This window comes from Fundulus heteroclitus, chromosome 16, assembly GCF_011125445.2.
Source record: "Fundulus heteroclitus isolate FHET01 chromosome 16, MU-UCD_Fhet_4.1, whole genome shotgun sequence".
NCBI lineage: Eukaryota > Metazoa > Chordata > Actinopteri > Cyprinodontiformes > Fundulidae > Fundulus > Fundulus heteroclitus.
Window position 1 is genome coordinate 11,722,104 of NC_046376.1, and position 15,452 is coordinate 11,737,555.

General features: G+C 41.0%; 1 protein-coding gene across 1 annotated transcript in view; it reads left to right on the plus strand.

Annotated features, from left to right (window-relative positions):
- Nucleotides 1-15,452, plus strand: part of rnd2 (Rho family GTPase 2) — a 41,517-nt gene continuing 26,065 nt past the window's right edge. Inside the window, exons 1-2 of the mRNA XM_012871967.3 lie at nucleotides 1-371; nucleotides 1,075-1,162. Coding sequence (XP_012727421.1) covers nucleotides 267-371; nucleotides 1,075-1,162 — 193 coding nt within the window. The 5' untranslated portion in view covers nucleotides 1-266. The remainder of the gene's footprint in view (nucleotides 372-1,074; nucleotides 1,163-15,452) is intronic.

Here is a 15,452-nt window from a genome sequence, read left to right on the forward strand (position 1 = left end):
CGTGGTCAGTCAAGTACCGGAGTTTCCAGTGGAGGCTGTGCGCGTCTTGCTCCTGGTTTCGGCACCGGCCAGTTTAGACACGGTCCGTCAGCGGGAACCACAGGACTGCGCACAGAGGAGCGGAGACTCTGGATTAAAAAGGCGCACCGCTCCTGCGCAAGAAACCGCTCGTTTCTATTCTACGCTGTTCGACTCCCGTGCGCGTTTTGTCGGATGCTGGATGCAGGCGCTCGCCGTGTCAAGAATCCACCTCTGACGGACTAACCATGGACAGCATAGGCAGCAGCCGTTGCAAGATTGTGGTGGTCGGGGATACTCAGTGCGGGAAAACGGCGCTCCTGCACGTCTTTGCCAAGGACTGCTACCCAGAGGTGGGTGTAGGGAAAAGTCTGAACTTCAACTTTTCCTATTATTTTCAAAGTGATTGACATACAGATGAAAAAGAAAAAAGCAGAGCGCAACATCAGGTCTGATTGAGCAGGTTAGATCCACCTGCACAACAGAGAGACAAAGAAGTGCGGACACAGACAGGGGGATGCAAAGAAAACCATAGAACCAGTATAAAATTGCCTCTTTCCTGACATTATGTTACACCCAGCGTTATCCTTCAAATCATATATTCGTTAGAGAACTTTTCAGCAATTGTAGTTACATGTTTTACTGAATTTGACTGTTGAAATATAAAAGCCATCAAACGGCATGTAGCTGAATCTGAATTTGTCTTTGTATGTGTATGACTTGGAAAGTCATGAAAGAATCGAGAATCAAGCGTCAGGAAGCTTTATTGCCTCTGTTGTGTTACCATAATGACATTTTTGGTTATGCAGACACCGGCTCAGAATGCACATAAATACATCCAACACGCACACACAATAAGACATGATCTTCATCTTTTTTTATTTTATTTTTTTATAAACAAGTTGATTGCCTTGGCCAAAGTGTCAAATCAGAGTAAATTGAACAGCAAATGCGTTGAATTGCTCACTGGTGTGTTTTGACAGGCATTTTTCAATGTCTTTGTGAAAGAAGCTTTATTGTGCTCCACGTTACTAAAAGAGAATCTTGTGCTTCCAGAACTACGTGCCCACTGTGTTTGAAAACTACACAGCCAGTTTTGAGATAGACAAGCACCGGACTGAGCTGAATATGTGGGACACGTCAGGTAAGACAGCTTTATAAATCTGTATGCGGCAGCTCTCAGACGACGCTGCTGCTGACATCAAACCCTGCCATGCTGCCTGCCGGTCCCAGGCTGAGACCGTGAGAGGTCTGCCTCCATCTCCCCCTCTCCGACTTTCACACTAGTCATCTCTCTGACAAATTGCTTTGACCCGGCCGGCTTCACATGTTTCTTTTTTCTTTCTCTCGTCTCTACTTTTGAGGCATCTGGTTTTTTATGATTGTTTTCTTTTCGAGGAGACTTCGGTTGCCAGCCCTGCTTCTGTGTGTCTTGTGTTTGCATTCCTTCCCGGGCAGGCCACCGTGTGTGGCTGACTCTTCCCATGCTCCGGCTGAGGGTCAGGCGACTCGGGGGGGAGGGAGGAGACAAGAAAAGAGGGAGAAGGCATGGATAATTCAGACAGGATGGCCCTGAAGGGACCAGTAATTGCTCTAACTGTTTAAATGTCTTCATCCGATTTAGATGAACGCAGGTTTTGCCAGATGTTTGGGTCAAACATGTGGTTTATCATCTGCTGCTTCACAGTGCCTCGCAAAAATCCTCCATTTTTTCTTCACAAATGAACAAATCAAAGTCCAGTCCTAACAATTGAAATCATAAATCGTCCTAATTAGGAAATAGATATTTATTTTCAGTATTAAATTAGCCGTGACGTCCGTAAACCTTTCAGAACAGGGCAGGCCACCTAAACCGAAAGGCACAGAGGCACATGGTAACTCAGGAATGGGATGATGGGTCAACAACTATATGAAGACTGAACCATGTGGAAAAAATGTGCTCTGGTCAGTGAGACGAACATGTCAGTTTGAGGCAGAAAACCTATGGCGCATTTCAACCTAAGCACATGGAGCCCAGACTGAAACACGGTGGTCGGGGTCACGATGTGGGGATGCCTCTTCAGCAGGGAAGGTGGTCAGAGTTAATGACCAAATCAAATCCTCCAAGAAAATCTGACAACAGCTGCAAAACGCTTTGAACCGCAGGGGAGATCCACCCTCCAACAGGATGATATACCTTGACATTCAACCGTTGCTACAATGGGATGGGTAACGCCAAAGGATATCCATGTGTTAGAAGGGCCTAGTCAAAGTCCAGATGTAAATCTATTTGAGAGTCCGTCTTGAGAAGACCCTCTTCATCCAATTTGAGCGAGCTTTAGCAATTTTTAAGAGTTTGTAGGAGCCTGAATTTATATTTTGTGATTTTCTTGGTATGCATTGTTAATGTTTTGGGTTTGTTTTTCTTGCTAAATTTACTTTTCTCAAACTTATTGGTAATTCATATTAATTTTGGGAATTTGTATATTTAGCTATTGGGGTTATTTTGTCATAATTTTCATTATTTCTTTGGTTTAAGGCTCCATACGTGTCACTTTTAAGGATGATGCATCATAGGAGTTCGTTGTTGTGTAGCTCACAGAGTGGAGCCAAATATATATATATATATTTTTTTACCTTTCTATGTATGTTTGGCACCTTTTTTTTAAACTACTCACTAAAACATTTTTAAATGCTCCATGGATTTTCTTGGACGAATCATCTGGACAACTTGTGTTGTCAACAATGTTGAGGGAACAGCGAGTCAGGCCGGCTTCACTTATTTTTGAACCCTACAGAGTTGATTGAGCAAATATATCAGCCTCTAGATCTGCAAAGCAGGCAGAGACACACACCCAAAGTCCTGCAGCTGTAACTGCAGAGGAAGGTGGCTCTGCTCTCTGTTGACTCAGGGGAGCGAAGGCGCAGATGCAACTTTCAGGTTCATTTAATGAGAGTTTCAGCTGATGCTTTTAGTCACCAGATCTTGTTTTAGGGGCACTCCCACCACAACAAAAAGATTCACCACTCATTAAAATAACAACTGCGGGTGACATCAGTGGGAAAGTACTGTGGAAAGCTGGAGCAACTTGAGCGGTTGAGGTTTGAAGTAACCGGTTCTTGCCGGTAGATTTCCCCGTCCGGCAGCCAGAAGCACTGGTCAGACTGTGTCCTGCTCCTGTCAGTGCGGATGGAGTTACAGCTTTGAGCTACTGAGACTTTGCGTGTCAAAACCGTCTCGGGCCAAATCAGCTCCTGTCAGCCAGGACAGGGGACAGGAGCACTTCTATAAGATCTTCCCAGAGGGAATTCTCTAGTTTTTTATTTCTTTTAACATAAACATTCCCAAACCTGAAGCCATATTCCCATGGAGAAATGATGAGAGAGATTTTATTTTTATTTTTGTGTGTATGTGTGTGTGTGTGTCATGAAGGAATGTTATTTTTTCCTTGAACCGAGCCTCGACCCAGAGAGTAAATCAGCTTGAGCTTGTCACTCAGGGGGGTTGAAGCCCTCCAGGGCCCGGGGGCCACAATTTAGAGTTGCTTATCTCTCAGCTGTAAGAAGTTAATGATGCGGAGGAAATATTGTGCTTCTGTCCATCCTTGAAACCCCCCCAACAAACCACCTCTGGTGATTTCAGGCTTTAATCTTCAGTGAGGAGACGCCTAATTCACAACAAACATGACGTCACCCAGCCCACAGGGCAAACCCGTGTGTGTGCGTGTTTGCCTTTGCGCTGCTTTGTGTGTGTCCTCAGTAGTTTTTTTTTATTTTGTGCAGAGCGCCATTATTCACTGATTCAACGCAAACACAGATGTTCATATTTTCTCCCAACAAAAAGGAATAATTGGCTCACACTTAGATGAAAAAGGCTTTCATGTGTAGAAAGTGGTCCATCGTCCAGCATTGATCATTTAGATACTGATTTATATTTCTATCGGTTCTTCGCCTTTAGACTAGGGCTGGGCAAGATGGACCAAAATAATATCTTGACATTTTTAGGCTAAATGCCGATATACAATATTTATCTTAATCTGTTTTTCTTTTCATAAAGTAATTATAAAAAGGCATCTCTGAATCAAAGCTTTATCCCAAATGTCTTTCAGGCACATTTTTTTAACAAACAGCTGTAGATAAATATGAGAAACGACTGAAAAATAACCTACAGGAGTACATAAATGTATAGTTGTAAAGCCACATAGACCATCTCAATATAAATTATATAGTCTTGTCTTATATCTCTTTTTAAAAAATCTCATTATTTTTAAAATCTCAAAATATTGCCCAGCCTTAAATTGTTTTATTAGTTAAAAATGTGGGAAATGCTTGTAATACAGTTAAACAAAAACATTTTAATTAATTTTTCTTGAGACATCTAAACCGTGCCCTTCTGGCTCATTTTTGTCAAAAAAAAATCCAAGACTGAAACATTAACAAGTCACATTGACAACAACACTCTATTACTGAGCGAACAATGCTCACAATTAGCTATTTTCATTATTGGTCAGGTATTTAAAAAGAATGTCAGAGGACGCTTACGAGCTTTTAAGGTGCTATATTATAGGAAGCTGTATTATTGAGGCAGTTGGCTGCACTTTGAGGCTGCTAAATGGAAACACTTCACATTCAGAGGTTCAGAAGTAAAGTGCTAAAGTAAAGAACTATATCAAAAAGAAGACCTACAGTAAATTAAACGAACAATACAATTTAAATGCTACCAAAAAATGTCTGTTCCTGGGAGTCTGGTGACCTCAGAGGTCTAGCAGATCAATCATGGTTCTGCTATTGTTCATATCAGACCTAAAACTCTGAAAGTATCTGAATCTAAAATCATTTAGGGACTCTTTTGGCAGCATTTTGGACAAGCAACTGTCATATAAATTTTTTTACAGAGATAAAAAAATAATCTAGCCCATTTAAAATAAAATAAAAATTGCTAGTCTTTCTGGGTTTTCATTAACCTGACGAGCCAGATGAATTGCGTTCCGCTTAGCTCCGCTTAGCTTCACTAACATCCATCTGGGACCTCTTCCATAGAGAGTGATTTCTCCAACTAATTTTATTGTCCAGCCAATCAGGATGCAGGACTGGAGTTTCATAGATGTGACGTAGTGGAGAAGCGACCGTGAGACTGTTTTGATTCAGACAACAATGGTGGCTCGCATGGAGGAAGCAAGCGTTAGCATTGATGCTGCTATTTCTTCCATGTTGTCCAATCTACTTAATATTGTTTCATTAAAAGAACATCAGAGAACGCCTCTGAAGGCTTTTGTTGGTGGAAACGATGTTTTCGCCCTTCTCCCGACCGGATTTGGCAAGTTTTGTTTTTTCCTGCGTCACTCTTATCAGCGTCACGGGTTATCTTCGGTGTGAGTGGTTGAAATAGCACGCCGATAAAGATGACAGACAAGTGGCTTATCCAATCATATGCAAGGATTTTTGATAAGGCCCAGCCTTGTGAAACGCTATTCCTATGGATCTGTTCCAGATGGATGAGTGGAGCTAGGCGGAGCGAAATTCATTTGGCTAGGGTCAGGTTAGGTTTTCATAGGAAAACCTTAAATGTGGCAATACTTTTTAGATTGTAGTTTGCTCACAGGCATTGTTGACACACTGACTCAGAGACTGTACCGCACTGTGATTATGTCGTGACACGCACATAAAAAGATATTGTGGTACTCCAGAATCTGAGCTTTGCGGAGCACAAGATACTGAATAAGTGAGGCCCAATAACCGACCCATGAGGTACTCCATATGTAATTTTCGTTTTCTCGGCTTTATAATCAGCAAATACGAAAATCTAATCCCATTCTGCCAGGTGAGATCTGGGCACTTTACCAGAAAATAACACCCAACCCTGTTTTACAATGACTGTTCTCTGACACATGGTGGGAGGTTGCCATTGTAGCATAAAGAAGTGAGTAATGAACACTTATGTCAGGAAGGCCAGAAAAATATTTAGCAAGCTGTTAATTATAGCTATTAAAGAGAGATCGGAAGGGCTAAAATTAATATAAGCAAAGCTTTATAAAAGCTTGAAACGTCTGACTGAAGATTTTCTACTTATTTTCTGTCTGCTGGTACAGCTACAGCCCATTTGACATTTTCATGTTAACGAGAAGTTTGTGTTGGTGTACTTTCCACCTGCTATACCAAATCCACACTCTTTTTAATTGTAAATATAAATCTGACTTCTTCTCCTTAGCTCTCACATGAAGAATCGTCTCCTATTTAATTGCTCCCAAAGTCAGACTTCTGCATTCTGCCTCTGTCCACAAAACATTATTGATCACTGCTTGAGGCCAGGCTATTGCGCTGGACCCGACTCACATTTCTCTTGTGGGGTTATGTAGTATTGCCGGTATCCGTTGTTGCTGCATGGAAGTTAGCCATTGATTAGTTTGGTTTCATTAAACCCAACACTTCCTCGAGGTCAGAGCCGGGCAGGAATGCTGAGCTTTGCATCTGCTTGAGGTGGATGTTTTTGCACGTAAACGGATCTGGATTTTTTGCAGGAATTCTAAGTTTTAGGTGTGTGTTCTTGTCTGACCCTGAAGCCCTCTGCAGAGCTAAAGAGCTAAAGGAAATATTATGAACTCATGCTTTATGAGAACGTCGGTGAGCTATTACATAGGGATGAACGGGGAACCCCGTTTCACCAAAACACTTGTCTTTGTCTATTTAAGAAACTCTTTAAGCAACTCAAGCTGTCAAGCAGTCAAGATGTTAATGCCGCTTGGCGTTAACGTGTCTGACACCCATTGGTGATTACTGTCAAACACTCCCAGGCCCCACTAGCCAGCCTGTCTGGGTTTTTACTGTGCCTGAGGTATTATTGCACTTAACCTGCTCCCAGTATGGTGAGAGGGTCTGGGAAATAGCCCCTCTGTAGAGCTGTCGTGGGTGTGAAACCCCTGGAAGAGGTAGGAATGCTGCCTCTTAGATGTCCACGTTTTGGCAGTGTCGGATTTTCCTGAAGTCTCTGCTGTATGCAGTATGCTCATGTGTTTTAGCTTTACTTCCAGCTGCCTCATTTATGCCTAACTTGATTTTCACTTGAAACTCTTGCGCTCTGTTTAGTCATGCAGGGCTGGTGCTCTGAAGACGCAGTCTACAAGAATCTAGCTTCTCTTTCTTCTTCTGCAAACCTCTTTAGTACTACTTTCTAACATAAACTTTTAACCTATGACTCAGACTTTGTGTCCATCGCACTTTTTTTTTTATTTGATTTTGAATGTTTGTTTCTTAATGCCACAGCATTTCCTCTCTGAATCTGATCTAATGAGTTATCCACGGGTGAAGTTGTTTTTAATCTTCCCATTGCAAAATTTTCCCTGTAATTGCATTTGACTCACGAGATAGCAACAAGACACTACGAGTGTGTTACGCCATTCCTAATGCCCGCGATCGCTTACAATTAGTCAGGCATGGATGTGCCTCTCTCCTCTCGTATCCGACTTTCCAACATTCCCGGGGACTTTATGCTCCTAAAGCTCCACATTCTTAGCGCAGTGGAGCGTCAGGACATCCAGCGGCCTATAAAAACACGCTGAGGTCAGTGGGCTTTGCGATCCTTAACACTTTACACTTGATTAATCTTTAATGGACAATGAGTGAACTAAACCCACAGAGCAGAAATAAAATCAACAGACACTCTCCTCTCAAGCACGCAGCTTGCTGGAGCAGGGGGATGCTCAGAAAGTGCTTCAAGATCTGATATAATCTAAGTAACGACAATACTGAACACAGTAGCCTGTATTACATTCTCCATACAGCCGCTCCGATTGGCCCGTCTGAAATGGATTTGTGGCAAACGGGGGAAAACAACAGCAACGTTTTCATTGATTCCACTCGAACCAAGCTCGGTTAGGGGTGTTTGGACCCGCACGATATAAACACAGACTATAAATCCACCTTTAGTTTTCTTTCTTCAGCATCCTGGAGGGATGGATGACGAAACCCTTTCAACTCCGGTTCAAAAGCGCGAACGTGCGCACCGAGCGTAGGCCTTAAAAGTGGTTGCTGCTCTTTGCCTAACCAGCCTGAGGCAACAACTGCCTAAACGAAACCTGTTTGTGATGCATACCTAGAAGAAAAGACTGACACTCCCGTCTACAGAAGAACAGCGTCTGCGTGACACATTAATCAGTAAACAAAAAGCACAAGGTTGGGGAAGAGCTGTAGCATCCCCAGGTTTTTACTCTTTTAACTTACAAACTATGACATGCACAGTGTCTACTCCGTCGCCGATGATTAAAGGTGCGTGGCATTCTGCTAATTCGACGTCAGGAACTTAGCTCCAGCAGGAAGTCATCTGGCAGATGGATCAAGAGTTCCCATCCATGTTTTATGAGCAATTTGCCATTTTGTCACCGTTACAAATAGGCTTAAAATGTTCGGCTAAAAGGTGTATTGATTAATGCGCTGGGGCTGCAAACCGACTGAGCTTTGTGTCTTGGCCAGGGCTTTCTCCTGCAAAAACAACGGCATCTTCGGGGGGAAATGGCATTGTGATGTTTTTCTCCTGGATTGATCGCACCTTCTGCTGCATGGGCAAGGTCCCAGCATCGAGATATACAAAGTTTTAAATAGCGAAGGTTTCAAAATGGCAAAAAAAAACGTTCTCCACTTTAGAGGTGATAGGCAGTTAGGCAGGCACCTTCACTGTCTTCTTTTAAATCATTTTTTAAAGACTCACCTTTGTTCCTTGGTCTTAAACATAGTTTGAGTTGTTTGTTTTCCCCCCAGGAGTCAGCTGTGTACTTTGTTTTTATGTCTGTTTTATTTAATTTTTATTAGTTGTGTTAATGACATGTAGAGCACTTCGGTCAACAATCTGTTGTTTTTAAATGTACTTTATCAATAAATTGGATTTGGGTTCCAGTGGTTTAACTCCTTTTTGTGTCAAACTCAAGGCCCGCGGGCCAAATCCAGCCCGTCAAGTCAATTTATCCGGCCCTCAAGAGCCAAACAAGCATATCATGTCATAAAGCATAGGCATATATCCATTTAAATTGTATAAAGTGGCTAAAGCTGTGCCTCATGTAGCTTATGATTACTGTGTAGTAACAGCATCCTGCCACTAGAGCTTTCCCACAACACATTAAAACAACCCAGAAATGTCCAAAAAGAGAAAAAGTGATGCACAATGATGAGTTTAAAGAGTAACCCACCACAATACCAACTAATTTTGCAAATAAAATGTATGAACTGGGTCTAAGGGTGTTACTTTTATGTTACTGTTCTTTTTTTATATATACATATCTATGTGAACTGAAGTGAAATTATGAGTTTAAAAGTATCATTTATACAGGCGCAACCGTCCCTTTTAATGACTTCATGATGCCAAAGCGGCTCAATATAGAAACGAGTTTGTCACCCCTGCCATATAGGGTGTTAACGTGAGTTTTCTCTGCTTATGTGAAGCATAGAGTAGTGCTAAACCCTCCTTCCCCTACCGTAATTTCCTTAGGTTGTGCTGTTTTAAAACTATAGTTGAGTGTCTCTTAGGCCTTTGACTGGCGGCTTGATACTCATGCAGGAAGTCTGACTAATTAACCAGCTAACTTTAGCTTGTTAAATTCCCAGTTTTACTCTATAACGGGCAGAGCAGCAAAAATTTTGATTTCTTTCAGTTTCATACCCCTGACCAGAAAGAGATGTTGCCCCTATACAAAATAAAAAAAAGACCCTGACAAACACGCACGCACACAATTTTTGGATTTGTCAAACCTGGATTAAATTAGTCTAAACTATTTACAGAGTCTTTATAACAAAGCTATCAACAGTGGGCCAGTCCATTACCGGGCAACACACGCGCCAGATGACCAAGCATGCTCAAATTCATAATCTCGATCAACCAATTAACCTAACAGGTAATGTTTTGGTATTTTTTACTGTAAAAAGAAGATAAAGTACCCAGAGATAACTCACATTGGGGAGAACCTTCAAACCCCATGCAGAAAGACCTTGCTTGCTGCAAGGCAACAGTTTTTTGCAAACTGAGACTCACACTGCTCCTGGGCCAGCTGCGGCTCTGGTTGCGCAAACGGCACAGGCGAAAGATGTGTTCTTTTCTGTTGCTGTCCCACATAAATGATTAAAAATCAGCAATGATTTGATTCAATGATTCAATTTTTAGGGCAGAACTCGTTATCTGTGTGCTTACATATCCTATTTCATCCTACAAAGGCCCCTCTTTTTCCTCGTTTTTGTAGTTCATGTTCGGAAGGCTGTAGGCCCGGATTTGACTAGAATCATCCATCTGCGCTCCGTCACATAATGACATATGAGATAAAGGCTGTTTGAAATCGACACAGCAGTCTGAAGCTCCTTTCCTCCCTACGTTAGAGTTCTTCCTGTTGACCCAATGAAAGGTCAAGGAACAGCAGCTATTAGCTATAATTAGACGATTTCGGATTCAGCCATACTTACTTCCTCCTGGCCTAGACATGGCAGGCGGTCTCTAGAAGCCAAAGGGAAGTGGTGGAGACTGAGCGGCTCATACTTCACAGCTCCTACTGTTTTCAATTCTCTGAAAATGGACCAAAGGATGGATACATCTAAAGGCATGGCAGCATTTCAGTATCCTCGTGGACGCAGCAATATTTTTCTAAAGCACGTTTATGCCTTTTTCACATTAATGAAATCGATTTAACTGCTGAACTGATTATAGTGCTAATCTGTTGCTTCAGCTTCATCAGTGTGCTCAAGGGACGGATGTGTTGCCATGCAATTTAATAAGATTCATGGTTGCCATGCAGTTGATCAGTTATCCAATACTTTTCCTTTACCAGCTCAGTTACGATTACTTCTTTTTAAGTAAAACAACTCGATTGTTTTCATCGTAAAAGCAAGTGTTTTTGAGCTGTGCTTAATTTTTCACAAACTTTTCCATTTTAGGTTCATCTTTGTTGAATAAATAATGACATGGTGGACTCTGTGGTGTGTGCTTTTGTACACTTCAGATTAGATGAAAGCAATTTTATACCTGTGAGGGACAAGACTATTTCTAAAATAAATTGTAATTGTCATGGGGCTTGCTTTCTTTTTAGCATCCCTGCATGGATTTCATAAATTTGGGACAGACAGGATCTGTCCTTCGTTTTCTATTCACCAACTGATACAAAAGATTGTACTTGAAGTATCAACACATTTGTGTTGGTATTGTGGAGTAACCCTGCCAGCACTGAGGCACAAACATGGCTGCAGATTTGTTTAAATAATGAAAATGCACATTGGGTTAAGGACCAACTCCACAAATGTGATAAATGTTTCTGTTCCCAGCAGAAATGTTAACACAAGAGCAGCTGGGCCCAGTTATAATGACATCGCTGGGTTTGTTTGCTTCGCTGGATGCTTGCGATAGTTTGAAATGTATTTGTGTTTCTTGAAAACTTTAAAGTCACACATTTGAGAGGATTTATTTTGACCAAAGGCTTACAGTCTTTCACTCTTGGGATGTATTTGCTCAAAATCAAACTAACATAGAATAATATACTGTTAGTTTCACTTTAGTTTGTACACTAGAGATGCATAATAAATCTATATTACCATCGATATCGGCCAATGTATACTTACTTTTTAACATGTGTATATATATATATATATATATATATATATAATCCCCCCCCCTTAATTTTATATTGCTGATGTCAGGTTTAACATTTTCTTTATTGCTGCTTGTGGCAGAAAAAAACATCATGTTTCCATTCAGAAACTTGAATTTTGGAATGTTTTTAGTTACACTTAGTTTAATGGAAATGATTGAAAAAAAAAAGATGTTGCTACATTTATTATTTGTGTACACAGAAGAGCTGTCCAATAGTTCTAACTATTGGGACTGCATTTTAAGTTACAATTTGTGAATGTAATGTTCACTATTTTCCAGCAACAAATTAAAAGGTTTGCCTTCTGTGCGCGCATAGCATTTATTTTGTTTCTACCTCTTAAACCTAATTTCCCCCCTCCAAAAGGCCATTACTACACCAGCACCAACTGTATGCTGGGCAAAAGTTAAGGTGGCCAAAATCTAAAATATTGCGAGTTAATGTAACTGATTTTATATACGGCTTAAAGCATAACAGGAGAACAAATCGACATTTTATTTGCATGAACTTAGAGTTTCTTATCTTTATTACTTTAGTAATGCCACTTGTGTCAGTAAAATTCTTATTTCACCATATAAAACTACATTTGCATAGCTATTTTCAGTCGTATTCAGCATGTTCTTTGTAGGATCACTAGCTGACGTGTAACTCCTGTCAGCTATGTCATTTCTGGTCACAGTTAATGTTCAGAAATCCTGTCTGTCTTATAACATACTCCCAAAAAACACTCACAGCATATTTCAAATAGATTTTAAATCAGACAGGTGACATGGCTCCACATGATTACGGCCACACTGAGAGACACATTATTGTTTGTCAAGTTAGCATGTCTGCCTGTACTGTGATCCAATAAAAAATGCCAAATATGAGAGGGTAAGATTCAATCATTGTGGAATAGTTATTGGTTCTTAGCACCTTTTTTAAGAAAAGCAGTTCAACCTGAGCACGTCCTAGAGCAGCACTGGTTTTACTTTACTAGAAAAGCTCAATCTGACTATTTAAGAGGTAAAGGAAAAGTAGTAACTTCCTATATCTCTGAGGATTTTTAAGATGAATGTGATAAACTGAACTATCTCTTGAAAGTCAGCAACGGAAGCGTTAAAGCTACTTATTTGAAGGTGAACTGTCAAGTATATCTTTTTTTCCTCCTCAATCCATCCTCCAATCTTTCTTCTCCCCTGTCAGTGTTCTCCATCTCTGATAGCCCATTAGTGAGGATGGCCGCCGCAGCGCTGGGCTTAGGTCACTAGCAGTTAGCGATCGTAAGGCAGCGGGTGGTGTGCATATGTGTAATTACTGCCAAGAATATCTGCTCTCCTCCGTGGCACAGGGGAAGCACAAAAAAGCACATACTCCAATGTTCAAAACAGTGCAGCTTGCTGCAGAAACCCCGGGTCTCCAGCCGCTTTCTGATGCATGCAAAAAGTCACGAGTAGCCCCCCCCATATCGACCTGCCCATACAAAATGAAATAACCTCTTCTTGTGCGGCCTAGAGGATGCAACTCCCTGCTCATTCTGACCTCTTATTTCAGTTAGATGAGCTGCAAATGTCTCCATGGTTACACCTCCAGGTTGTAGCTTTCTCTCACCACATCTGAGTTACAGTCATCCTAATGCTTAGCGCCGGGCAAAAGCGTGTAATCTGCTTAAAAGCACTGCTGAAAAGCGCTGCACACGGCTGATAGGCTGCTTTCAGCTTTGACTTAGTTAATGTCCCTTTTATGGAAGTCATAGAGATAAGTTTTTTAGGGAGTGAACATTAATTGGACAGAATTAAAAGGAACTCTTCTGGTACAATGTAAAAGAAAAGGAGCGCTTCTAACTTCTGAAGGCTCGCTTTGTGTACGTTCTAAAAGCCTCATCATTGAGTACTATTACAGCAGAATAGCGTTAGCTGTTGCAATGACTTACTCAGCATAAAAGGATAAAATCAAGACTTTTATAACTTTATAGGCAAGAGAACACTTAAATGCATGGCTGAAGACATGGGGACGAATAGATGTTTTGGTGGGCATTTCACAAATCAGAGCAGACACTCATCTGAAGTCAGCCAGAGACTGTCTTTTTGCAGATCACTTCAAAAGGCTTTGTAGAACCCACAAGTGGAAGCTTGGTATCTCAAACATGAGTAGGCCATGACCTTGCCCAGTTATTATTACCCTGTTTGTTTTTTCTGAATGCTGGACAGGTCAGCAGCACAATGTAGCTATAAAAGTTTATCTGCCGATAACACCAAGGCACGTAATGGTGTTATTTTTCATTATTTAAAATGTCTGATTGATTTGAAATAATCATCATTAATAACTTTTTAATTTTAATTGATTGTTGGAAACATTTAGTGTTTTATTCAACTAAATGAATATGGCATGGTCCACTCATTCTCTACTGAGTATGTGAGCTGGTCCTCATTATCACCCACATCCATGGCCACGGTTGGCCAATTCAAACCCGGCAAGTTCTCCCCGAAAGTGAACTCTTCCACTGAGCTGCTGTTTAACTCAACTTAATCTCTCATAAGATTTTTAGTCAAATAGATTACTGCAACGGTGTTTTCACAGGTCTGCCTAAAAAGTCGATCAGACAGCGCTAGCTGATCCAGAATGCTGCTGCCTGCGTCCTCACTAAGACTAAGAAAGTAGAGCACATAACCCCAGTTCTAAAGTCCTTACACTGGCTCCCTGTATCTCAGAGAATAGACTTTAAAATACATCTGTTAGTCTATAAATCCCTGAATGGCTTAGCACCTAAATACATCACAGACTTGTTATCAATGTATCAACCCTTCAGACCACTCAGGTCTTCTGGGTCCAGCCTGCTCTGCAGAACCAGAACCAGAACCAAACATGAAGAAACAGCATTCAGTTCTTATATTCCACTTATCTGGAACAAATGCCCAGAAAACTGTAAAAGTGCTGAAAGCTTGACTTCTTTTTAATCAAGATTAAAAACCCAATTTGTTTAGGATTGCCTTCGACTGTTCTAGTTAAACTGTTTTAATAAATAAAAGCCTCTAGGAATAATGAATTATATTCAATCCTTAAAGCAAACCTAAAAGCATGACATGACTGAAACATCATGAGTTCAACTTTGTAGTCCAACTGTTTTTAATATTTGCTTTTAGTTTCTATATTTCCCATGTTTTATTTTGTTTCTACATTTATTCCAACTTGCTTTTAATCGGTTTTATTTTCCTATGTTTTAACCAAATCTAAAAAAAAAAAAAACAATAGATTGAAAACAAACCTTCTCCCCATGATGAATGTGTGTGAGCACATGCACTTAATCATATTCATGACTGAGTGAGTTAGTGTATGAGAATTCTTACAGCTCTGAGCCTTTGACCCTTCCTATTGTTGCGCAGCCGACCCGAGGCGTAAGCGGGGTTGTTTAAGGGCGTTGGGGTGAGAGCAGGAGGCACAATAAGGCCCAAAGTACATCTGCTGCCCTGAGCATAAGGCAAGGAAAAGTGGGGGGTTAAGACTTCAATCTCATATAAGTATAGAGGGTGTGGGTGGGTTGCCCTGAGAGCATGATGTGCATATAGTCAGTGCTCACTAGATTGAAAACTAGAGGGGATAATCGGAGAAGGACAAGAGTACATCTGTGGTTTTCCCACTCTCATCCCTGGGAGGCTTTATCTTGTGAGGCTGGTTTGTAGGTTTCTCTTTTGAGACCTGACCTGCTCTGGGGCTTTGTGCCGTAACACATGTGTCATAATTTAAACATGTGTAGCATTTTGTTAGAAAGTGAACCTTCAACTACATGTAACAAAATAAAACTGTCTCATTGGGGAATTTAATGAAATCAATTCACCAAGAGCATCCATGTGCGTTAACACCTTA